Source organism: Melopsittacus undulatus, chromosome 12, assembly GCF_012275295.1.
Source record: "Melopsittacus undulatus isolate bMelUnd1 chromosome 12, bMelUnd1.mat.Z, whole genome shotgun sequence".
Classification (NCBI taxonomy): Eukaryota; Metazoa; Chordata; class Aves; order Psittaciformes; family Psittaculidae; genus Melopsittacus; species Melopsittacus undulatus.
This window is the reverse complement of record NC_047538.1, coordinates 5,101,413-5,113,060: the sequence shown is the minus strand read 5'-3', so window position 1 is coordinate 5,113,060 and position 11,648 is coordinate 5,101,413. Positions and strand designations below refer to the sequence as shown.

The following is an 11,648-nucleotide window of genomic DNA, read 5'->3' as shown; positions in this document are numbered from 1 at the left end:
GTGTCCCTGGCGGTGCCATGGAGTTAGAACTGGATGAGCTTTCCGTTCCCTTCCAACCCAACCCATGCCATGACTCTTTCTTCCCTTAAACCCAATTTCAGTCTCCCGCCCTGCTGACAGGGGCAGGTTTCTTTCCTGTTGCCCGGTCACCCCAGGCCGGATGGAGAGCCGGGATCCGCAGCCTGGGACTCCCCGCCTACCCCGCAATGGAGCTCTGTGATCCCACAGGGCCGAGCTCCAGCACACGATGCCGCTGCCAGGGCTCCTTCTGCCACCAGCCCGCCGCACGCTGCCCCTTTAAGAGGGCGGGGCCTCCGCCCCATCGGCCCACGGTTGGTGGGCGGGGCTCTCCGGAAGAGCCAATGGGAGCGCGGCTCTCCAGCCCGCCCCGCCCGCGCGGCTGAGGGCCCGCCGGGCTCCGTTCCGCCTCAGGCCGAGCCCCGGAGCCTCCGCAGCCGCCGCCATGGCCCAGTGAGTGCGGGCGGGGGGAGCCGAGGGGCGGCCCTGAGGGGAGCTCCTGAGGGGTCCCGAGGGGTCCCGCTGCCCCCCGGGCCGGTTCCGTGTCTCGGAAGGAAGGGGAGGGTGGGCCTGTGGCCGGACTTGGGCGGGGTGGGCTCTCACCGCTGGAGGTCCTGCGGGTGCGGAGGGGCGATGAGGAGAATGGGCCGGGAGGTTTCCTGGGAGAACCCGGGAGCGATCGGGTGTGAGACGGTGGCTGCGGGGCAGGAAACTGGGTCCTGACCGGAGAAGTAGGAGGGGACGGGTTGGGTTTCGCTGTCCCTTGCAAGCTGCATTAGGCAGCCTCTAGCAGGATACCCCTTGTCCCTCTTTGTCTTTGCTCCCCCCCAGTCCGAAAAGCAAATGTCCGTGGTGTCCAGACACTGTGTTCTAGTGTGAAACGTAGAGCTGGGTGCCGCAGTGACACGTTACAGCCGCTCGCCTCAGTCATGCAGCGCTGTGGTTGGTTTCTCTTACTAATTCCTCCGTGTCTCGGTGTTTCGGAAGGGCTCTTGGTGAGCTGAAGCAGGTACATGTTGGTATCTGCTCTGCTTGCTGGGCTGACTGGGAGCCACAAGATCTCTTGCTGTAATAACCTAGAGTCAATTCACAGTGTGTGCTGCAGCCTGACGGTATATCCTAGTGCTAATGAAAGTATATATCACTGCTAATGAGACTTACCTGGCTCTTTTCTTCTTCCACATTCCAGAGCTGACATTGCTTTGATTGGACTGGCCGTGATGGGTCAAAACCTTATATTGAACATGAATGACCACGGCTTCGTGGTAAGCTAAGGAAACCATTGTTGAGAAAGGCAGACTTGGGATTGGAACTGAGCATTTTGTTCCTTGTGTGTTGTTTCCTCTTCTTAGCTGTAGCCTAGGCTGTTCTTTGTCCTGTTTCCAGCGAAATGAGCAGTGCACACCTGTACTCCACTGGTCACCTGATGTGTTAGCTATGTATGGTTTTGTCCTGAAGTTTGCTTTGGGCTTGGCCATTACTTATAAGCTCCCAAGGCACTGGCAGACATGCTGCAGCTTCATCCCCTGCTCTGTGTCTTCAGGGAAGGTAGAAGTGGGAGAGTACATGATGTTGAACCTTGCTCTTGTAATCTGTAGCCTGATCTGAAGGAACTGTTCTGTTGGCAACTTTAACTTGTCTTCTTGCTCCCCCAGGTCTGTGCTTTTAACAGGACGGTTTCCAAAGTGGATGACTTTCTGGCCAATGAAGCCAAAGGTACCAAAGTGATCGGTGCACACAGCCTGGAAGAGATGGTCTCCAAGCTAAAGAAACCCCGTCGCATTATCTTGCTGGTGAAGGCTGGAACTGCAGTGGATGACTTCATCAATAAATTGGTGAGGCAGACATTACTTCTACCTGTGACTTCTTGCTGTCTTTTGGAGATGTTTCCTCTGGAAACATCATCATGAAAGAGGTTTAGAATTCGTGGAGAAAAACAAAATGCTGATTTCCTTTTGACAGGTGCCATTGCTGGAGACTGGAGACATCATCATTGATGGTGGGAATTCCGAGTATAGAGATACCACGGTAAGCATGCTTTCTGCCTGGAGTAGATGAATAAAATACATGTGATTCTTTCTGCTCTGATTGTCAGAATAGTCAGTCAATAAGATGTCATCTCCCCTCTGCTCAGGGAAGGCCAGACTGAGTTCCCTCTGCAAAACTGAACTATGCAGCTTATTAAGAAGCAGTTCTTACAGTAGTTAAGAGCTGTTCTATAAGTATACTTCTACAGAGTTGCCCACATCACCAAGTAATGTTTTTATTGTCATCCTTTAAGGAGTGAAGGCCATTAGAAAATTTCCTCTTACAATCTTAAAGAGTTTTCAGGAAGATTTGAAAAGGACAGTTCTAGATTTGTTGTTTTATCTCCATCCTACATGACCACAGGACAATTCAGTAAGACAGAACTGCTGGTTTGGCTGTCTTGGCAATGAAAAGAGCAGAGTGATTCTCTGTTTTTCATTAAAAAAATCCTAAAACAAAAGTCTGCTTGTGATCAGGCTGTAACTACAGAAGTTATGTTGCATATCTGGGATGCTTACATGAAAGTACTGCATTCAAATCAGTACTTGTGAATTTCAGAAGGGGGGTTGGTATTAGTCTTTCTGCCTTGGCATCCTGCTCTTGCATAAGTGAGCTGGCCAAGCCAGAGTCAAAACCAGGCAGTAAATGAGGATTAATACTGAGGGATCTCCTCTTAGGAATCTCAGCCTGTGCTTCTCTCCCACTCAGGGAATTAGTTTCCCTTACAGTTGTCCACGCTTGCACCTTTGCTCTGTAATGAACTTAACAACTCCACCTTGAGCCTAATCTACCTCCCCCACAGAAGTATTACCTGACAGTGAATTCTGAGCCCTTTTCAGCCTCAGTACTGCTCTTTTCTGTCTCATGCTTATAAGGACTTCTTTTTCTCTGCATGTCTCTTTTGCAAGGATCCATATCAAAGCAACAGGAAGTTTCCTAATGCTCACTTTGATGTATGTACAGGCTTTCTCTGAGGTTGTCTTCTAGCATGTCCAAAGCAGAATTAAAAAGCTGATTTTAGGTCTGAATTACTATCTCTCATTTGTAAGGCTCTGCCACTGAAAGAAATAATGCTGCTCTGCTCTTTGTTCCAGAGACGTTGTAGGGAACTACGGGCAAAGGGCATCCTGTTTGTCGGAAGTGGTGTTAGTGGAGGAGAGGAGGGTGCCAGATATGGTCCTTCACTCATGCCAGGAGGAGCCAAAGAAGCCTGGTAAGAATGAGCTAGTATATTCTCTTCAGAATGGTCTGCAACAGTTGTCTTCTATTCACACTGAGAGCTGAGGGAGGGAGGGAGGGAGGAGGGTGTGGGTGTGGAGAGAACAAGATATGTTGCCATCTCACTTCCTCAAAGCTCAGGATTTCTCAACCTATCTGGAGTCATGGGGCACTGCTGAGCTTTCATGGCAGGCAGAACAAAGGCAGGTTTTTTCTCCCAGCAGTCCACAGGCAAAAGTAATACCTACATAAATCTGGAGGGAGAAATGTGTGCTTACATTTTAAATAAGTATCATTTCTTGGTTATGATTTTCCTTTTGGTCCCCTACGGACTTGGAAAGCTGTTAACAATGAAACAGGCAGCAGCAAACACCCCTGCAGTCACACACATCAAAGGAGGCTTCAGAACATGTTTGTACTATTGAATGCTTTATTTTTTAGCAAGCTTCTGCCATGCTGCCACGTGTTTTGTACTCATATGACTGTACAGGATCGTGCGCCAATGTTCGTATTAGAGTTTATCCCTGGTTGCCCATTCTGTCTGTAAATATGGAATGAAAAGGCATGCCCAGGCTTTACCTGAGCTGTAGAATCTCTTAAGTCCCTGTCCATTTGCATTAGCATTTCATACCAGTATCAGCCTGTTCAAATTTGATGGCACAAATCCAGAGACAGCATAACAGTGATCTACTGTGTGATCATCTCTTTGACATAACACCTCAGTAAAGACAGCTTCTCTTTGCCACCCTTACCTGAATATTTCCCCCCTAACCATTCCTCACCCCAGCACCCACAACCCATGTGCCACCCAGGCGCCTTTCCAAGTGATCGCTTTAGGTTGCTCCCAACTTGGCACTCTATTGCTGTCCTGTTGGGTAAGCAGTTTACTACACCTGGGAGCTTGCCCATGCCAAAAGCTCCTAATTCCTGCAGTAATGCAGAGAACTGTATCCTGACTTGCATTCATGGAGTTTCTTCCCTCCTTTCCTCCAGATCACCCTGGATTTTTCTTGTGGCTATAGAACAGAAAGGGACACCTTTTATTTGACGTTGCTGTGTTGTGGGTATCACCCTACCAGCACACGCTCACCCCAGGCTGCCTGTTGGCAGTTTACAGAAAGATGTGTCATACCAATGGATTGTTTTACATTTCTTTTGGTGTTTGTGTCCTCTAACTATCTGCTGAGGCATATTATTTCTCCCCACAGGCCCCACATCAAGACCATATTTCAAAGCATTGCTGCTAAAGTGGGATCTGGGGAGCCTTGTTGTGACTGGGTAAATATTTATTTGATACTGTCCTTAACTTTGGTTAGATCCATGCTTATGTTGTTGAAATGTACATGTGTTTGTTTTTAATAAAACCAGAAACATCAGTGGGTTGATTTTCTGGCTGACTGTGTTCAATTCAGATCTACCATCTTGGATAATTTAGCCTGTACAATGGAGATGTGCTGGGGGAGCTAGATGGATCTGTGACTCGGTGTTTTCAGTTAGTGCTGGGTTTCCTTCCTTCCTTCAGGCAGAAGGAAGCCAGAGGCAGGTATGAAATGCTGCACGTGGTGACAGCGCTGTTGCTGATGGCATTTTTGATGTTTCCTGACAGGTTGGAGATGAGGGTGCTGGACACTTTGTGAAGATGGTGCACAATGGGATTGAATATGGAGACATGCAGCTGATCTGTGAGGCCTATCATCTGATGAAAGATGTGCTGGGTATGGAGCATGATGAGATGTCCAAGGTGAGCTGTAGTTTATAATGTCTTGCCTTCTTGAGCTGTGGTGGCTGTCTGCTGTTGAGGGAGGCAGCTGGGCATGGGTAAACCTGCTGTATATACATGAAGTCTGTTTTTCTGACATGTCTTCTGCACTTTTCCTCCGCTTCCAGGTATTTCAGGAATGGAATAAGACAGAGCTGGACTCTTTCCTGATAGAAATCACAGCCAATATTCTCAAATTCAAAGACAGTGATGGCAAGTACCTCCTCCCAAAGATCAAGGACAGTGCTGGACAAAAAGGGACAGGGAAGTGGACAGCAATTTCTGCTCTGGAGTACGGAGTCCCTGTCACACTCATAGGTAACCGGTTCCTTGATCTGCTCTTGTCTTTCATACCTGCATGTTACAAGCATGGTAATAAGTAACCTCAGAGATGAGCCCATGCTAGGGCTTGGCTCACAGAAGCAGCTCTTCTGGGTGTAGCAGCTGAAGTCTTGTTGCCCTTGAGAGCTGTTACTGTTTTTTTCTTTGCTGGGCTTTTTTACCTTGTTACCCTCAAATGTCAGTGCCACTGTTACCATGGCTTTGTCCATAGTATCTTCACAGTGCTGACCATGACTTGGTGATGGGGAACACAAGGGTTGTGCTTGAAGTGTCATGGTAGATTGATGGCATTAATCAATGAGTCCCTCTCAATAATCCTCCACCTTATCTGCTACTCCAAAGCCCATCAGAGCCTTAGAAATGTTAAAAATTGAGAAAAAAAAGCAGGACAGCCTCAAAACCCTATTGCTTGGCCACTGTTTAATAAGTACTTGGATGTTTCTTAAAGGCATAAGGATTATTTTTCAGATATCTACCCAAGTCTTCTGTTTCTATGTTTCCATATAACTTGGCTAACCTAGTATTAGTGTGACTAAACAGGAACACAAGGGCAGGGCTGCAGTATGGGTTGGAAGCACAGACAGATTATTTGAGGAGCGTGGCAGCTTTTCCACCACAACAGTTGATTGTGGTGTTTCTTTATACGCTTGAAGTGCTGCTGGTTTTTCTTTTGTGGCAAATAATGCTTTTGATCCAAAGCCAAGCTAATGATGGAAATGTATTTTGTAATGGCTTTGAATTATATCCGTAAAGTGTGAGAACCTACTTGCTCATGCATGTATCTTAACAGTCGTGTGGACTACCTTTTTATCTTTATGGCCTCTGAACAGAACTGTGACACAGGAGTAGTAATACATCTGCAACACATTCAGAGTGCTCTCTTAACCACAGGTCCAATGTAGTTTTTCCTGTTGAGTAAATAAGATGACTTGACAGGTTCTTTGCTCTCGAATTGGCTTTACTTTTCATGCTTTCACTACCTCTTTTTCCTTTGCCTTAGCCGGTCAAGTCGTTTTGCATTAGAAAAATATAAAATACAAATATAGTTGCAGAAAACCTATATTCAGCAGGCTAAGAGAGAGTAACTGCAGTAACAACTATCAGAGAAACATGGCTGTGTTCCAAGGGCATATTTTTATAAAACAAGCTTTGTAAATGGCTTTACTATTTTACTACAGCTGCAATATTTCAGTTCTAGGCTTGAAACTTTCTCACTTGTGGTGTGAATGTTCTTCCTTTTGGGGTTTTTGTGCAGATTAAGGGTGGAGGAGACACTCCCTCAGTGCTCTGCAGCGCCAGGGAAGCTCTGTTGGGTAACGATGAGTTGATAGGGACGGACGTGCAATAGCCCTTGTGCAAACATGGCTGCTCTTAGGGCAGCTGCTGTCTGGTGTGACTGCCCACTCATGACTTGCAGGCTTCTGGTAAAAGCAGAGTCATGTTGCTTCTTCTTTTTCCTGGTTTCCCCCCCCCTACTTCTCCCCAGCATAGAAGGAAGTTTATACAGAAATGGAGAAGAGGCAGGTCTGATTTTCATACAGCCTATTTATCCTACTGCAGGGAGTGTCCAGAATCTTGTGAAAACATTATTTGCTTGTCTTTTTATTTGGGCTTTATGGGTTGGTTTTTGTTTGGTGGGGTTTGTTTTTTTGTATATTTGTTGTAATTCTTAACTCACTTAAAGGTGGAAGAAAAGTTCCCTATGAAGACTACAATAAACTCGATTGCTTTCCTTCTGTCAGACCCTGGAAAGGAAATTTCCACACACAACCCCTCCTACACACGCGCCCCCACAGCCCCCATTTAACAGCACCATCTTCGATCACAAATAAATACCACTTAAACCAGCATGATTAGGGATTGACTGAGCCAGATCAGGAGATTGGCATTCAGGCTTTCTGTTTAGGAGCTGAAGGTACTGCCTGACTTAAGTCTTTAGCTCTGATAAATGACACTTAGTAACCTACTTAGTGATGTTATAAAACTTTCTTATGGGTTTCTGAGTACCAGTGGTGTGGGCCTACCAGATTAGTAAAACTTATTTCCTTTTTTATGTTAACCAGCTGACTTATTCTTGGTTTTAATTGCTTTTGTTTTGTGTGGATTTCAAAGCTGATCTAGTTAACATGAATTGCCATTTATGCAACAGCTTTTTATCTTTAAACAATACAATACTTGGTGAAGTCTTTGGCCTTGTCTGTCCCTAGACTGCAGTGTAACTGTCTTTTATAGTTAGGAAGAGATTTTAAGGTAAAGTCTCAAAATATCAAGAGCTGATGGGGATTCCTGAAGATGAATTTTCATGTGGGTAACTTGTGATTTTTGTTCTTTATAATTTGAAAGGTGTATCAGTGAATATATACCTAGGGGTTATGCTGAGTGATAGTTTGGTCCCTCAAACATGCTGCTGAAGTAATTCAGTGTACACCTCTCTTCCCATGTGACTGCTGTACTGTGAATGTGGCTCATCGTTCAGTGGTGCCTCTCACTGTGTGTTTGAGAACAAGTAGCTCAGACCTTGACAGTGACGCTGAATTTTCTCCCTTTTTCTCCCCTTCTTAAGGTGAAGCTGTGTTTGCACGGTGCCTGTCGTCCCTCAAGGATGAGAGAGTACAGGCCAGTAAGCTGCTGCATGGGCCTAAAACAAAGCAGTTCAGTGGGAACAAGGAGGCCTTTCTGGAGGACATACGCAAGGTGAGACGTTGTGCTTGCCAGCGCTGTATTACAGCTGCATATGAAAGCAGATTTTGGGGTGCTGTAAGCTCTCGTGAGGAGCTCCTATGTTTACATTTCATGACAGTTGGTTCCTGCTTTCAGCTGGCCCATGGTGCATTGTCTAGTGATGTCCACAAAGCTTAAAGTGACCAGTTCCTTTCCTGTCCAAGAATAGTCCTGAAACACTTCAAGTCTAAGCCACAGTAGGCAGTGACAACTAGCTGTGGTGCAGAGCTTACTTTTTTGCCCTTCAAGACTCTCATCTCTGTAGTAGGGAGGATGGCTTTTGACGTGTCTCTGTTGAGACCAAACTCTCCAGCTGTTAGAAAGGATATTTTGGTTCTCAGCTGGAATGTGGCTACTGTACTCACTCCTGATGAGATGTGGACTAACAGAACATGCAGGCTGTGAAGTTTCTCATTCAGCTTTGTGGAACTTCACTTTGAATGTGATTTATTTATTTTTTTAGGCCCTGTATGCTTCCAAGATTATCTCATATGCTCAAGGCTTCATGCTGCTGAGACAAGCAGCCAAAGAATTTGGCTGGACACTGAATTATGGTGGCATTGCACTGATGTGGAGGGGAGGCTGCATCATCAGAAGGTAATTGAGTCAGTGATGTAATTGCTGAGGGGAGGAGAGCAGGCAATTTCAGTCTAGCATCTCATAAACTACAAACTTAAAGGTTTTCTGGGAAAACCCATGGGGTTAATCTGTTGATAAGATACTGAGAGGCTGTGTTTAGGTGGCACTGAAGGTTACCAGGTAAAGCAAATTTTCTGTTGGCTTTTTCTAGTACTACAGATTTTCTTCAATCTTTGTTTTGTTTGCATCTTTGTCAATGTTTGGAATCTGAATCTGGCTGAGTCACATTTTGACACTGTAAGTTTTGGATTCTGGGCCTTTGTTAGAAGCTGTGAAATTTTATTCGTGGTTTACATGTGTTCTGCCTAGTGTGTTCCTGGGAAAAATCAAAGATGCTTTTGATCGAAACCCTGAGCTCCAGAATTTGCTGTTGGATAATTTCTTTAAGACAGCTGTTGAAAACTGTCAGGTGAGTTCCTGCTTCCTCAGCTTCTTTCCCAGGAGTTACCTTCACAAGTATATTTAGACTGAAAAATGAAAAGGTAGAGAACATCCTTGAAACCTGTTTAAATTGCATCCTTAATCCAAAAGATCTCTAAACAATTCTTAAGCTCTTTGGGACAGTATATTTGTATGCACATAACATATGGGTATAGGAATTCTTCATCTATGGCTTCAAGGTATCCTTGTTTAGTAGAACTTACCAGTCTTTGAGGATCAGGACAGGAAAAATTTGAAGCTGGTTGAAATGGATCAAGGAGGCTACAGTGAGGCAGGCTCTACTGAGATCCAGATTAGAATGTTATCAAATACAAGGATTAGTGACCTGTCCTTGAAAAAATGCCTACCAAGGCCTCCTGCCTTGGTTTCTTCAGACAGTTGGAGAATGTTAGTTATAAATGAATGGGAAAAAGAAAGGGAGGGTTCATCACCGAAGCGCTACTTCCTAAATAAACATCCAGATACATCAAGTAATGAACTGAGGCCTTGTATGGTGTTGCTGGATGTATTCATACTGTCAACCTAAAGATAATATGGGGGGGAAATGAACACAGAGTCCTTGTTGTGTTATGGTTCTCTTTCATACTAGCCAGGCTACTATTAGAGAATCAAGGTTTCCATTTTACTGTTACAGAAAAGCCTTAGCCAGAAATGTAGCAATTCCAGTGAACAATGTGAGGAAAAAATGTCTAGCCTGTGAGAACATTCTCATCACTGCTCTGTCTTGGGTGCCTGCCATGCACTTAGATGTCAGTTTTGCCAGAGTATAAAGCTCTGCTCTATTACCATTGTTTGCAGTAGCACCAAAATAACAATGTTTCAGACCCGCTGTTCATTAGACCTAGGTCTGTCCAAACAGTGTCCTGATTTGGATGGAGTCAAAAGACTCCATCCAAAGAACTAAAACCAGACTATCTGCCCAACAAAGAAGTCATATTATCAGTCATACGTTTTTTAACTAAAACTAAATAGTCTGTGCAGGTTGCTGATCAGATGTAGTTAAATTGAGGATTATCCATATGTCTGTTTGGACTATTGTTCTGACATCTTATGCCTTTGGGCAGGCTTTGTGCTGTGCTTGATGAGAGGTCCTGAAAGTGCCTCAGAATTTGCTCAATGTGTTCCCCACTGTGTTCATGGTTTTGGGATGCACTGACTATATTTATGTGAAACAACAGCATTCATGCTCAAGGCTGTGGTTTGATTGTACATGGAGCGTATGTCTGCTCCTTACTGTCCTCATTGTGAACTCTTTCTTTCTTGCCGTTGTTTTGAATCAGTCTTTTTTTATGTAAAATTGGAAATTTGCTCAGACTTGGTCATTAGATTTCACATAATGTGAAACAGCAAATGTTGTGATATTAGAGTAGTTCATAGCCTGCACATACCGCTGAGCAAGAACTGATTAGCTTCTGCCACTGTCTCTTTTCCTCTCTTCTAGGACTCCTGGCGACGAGTGATCAGTACTGGAGTACAAATTGGCATCCCTATGCCCTGCTTCACCACAGCACTTTCTTTTTATGATGGATACAGGCATGAAATATTACCAGCTAACCTGATTCAGGTAGGTACCTGAAATAGTGTAGCATGTCTTTTGGCTGCTGCAATACCGTCATGTTGTTACTTAAATACTGGTCTAAAGGCCATGCTGGTGATATGTCCTAATCACTTCATTGTAAAGATAAAGGTATTGATTGCCTAATATAATTCTGCTAAACCTGGAATTCCTGGCAATAAGATACTGTGAGAGATCTGGATAAAGAAGACCAGAGATACTGGTATGACAGTGTCCAGCATGTGTTAGTATTCCATCTTTGAACCAAGAGTAACATATCTTTGCATGAAAATCTGTTATAAAGAAGTATCTTTGAACCTTTGGATGTAAGTGCTTGGTTTTTAGATGAGTACCTTGCAGAAATAATACACTTGTTTTTCTACAGAACACATAATTACTAGATATTAGTAACTGTTTCATTGCAGTGATTTTGCTAATAATGAGAAAATAAGTTTGAATGCTATAATATAGGAGTCAGATCTTCTAGTATTTCTAGAGTCAAGTATCAGTAGGTACAATTTCTGGTACTCATATGACTGTGATATTCATGTGCCTATTTTGTGTGTGTTCTTATTCTAGGCTCAGCGTGATTACTTTGGTGCACATACGTATGAGTTGTTATCGAAGCCGGGTGTATTTATCCATACTAACTGGACAGGCCATGGAGGAAGTGTGTCCTCTTCTGCCTACAATGTGTAATAGAAATCATTCCTCTTGAAGCCAGGATACTGTAGATCTCACATGTTCCTCCTAGAATATCACTTTTTACTGTACTGTGCTAGAACTTGTGTTTAGACACTTTTGTAATAACTTGTGGGTATATTTCATATATATATATATCAATATATATATAACATAAGAAAGCTAAATAAATTAGCTTATAAATGCATTGAGGTGTTGTATTTCCACTGCTGCTGGCCAAAACTG

General features: G+C 44.2%; 1 protein-coding gene across 1 annotated transcript; it reads left to right on the top strand.

Moving 5' to 3' along the window:
- The first annotated feature begins 377 nt into the window (after nt 1-377).
- Nucleotides 378-11,608, top strand: PGD (phosphogluconate dehydrogenase). Its single transcript, XM_005143659.3, has 13 exons — nt 378-471; nt 1,208-1,283; nt 1,674-1,853; nt 1,981-2,046; nt 3,141-3,259; nt 4,473-4,542; nt 4,871-5,005; nt 5,152-5,341; nt 7,929-8,059; nt 8,550-8,683; nt 9,035-9,134; nt 10,608-10,730; nt 11,301-11,608. Exons 1-13 carry the CDS (start codon nt 464-466, stop codon nt 11,418-11,420), a joined length of 1,452 nt encoding a protein of 483 aa, XP_005143716.1. The 5' UTR covers nt 378-463; the 3' UTR covers nt 11,421-11,608.
- Nucleotides 11,609-11,648: the final 40 nt, after the last annotated feature.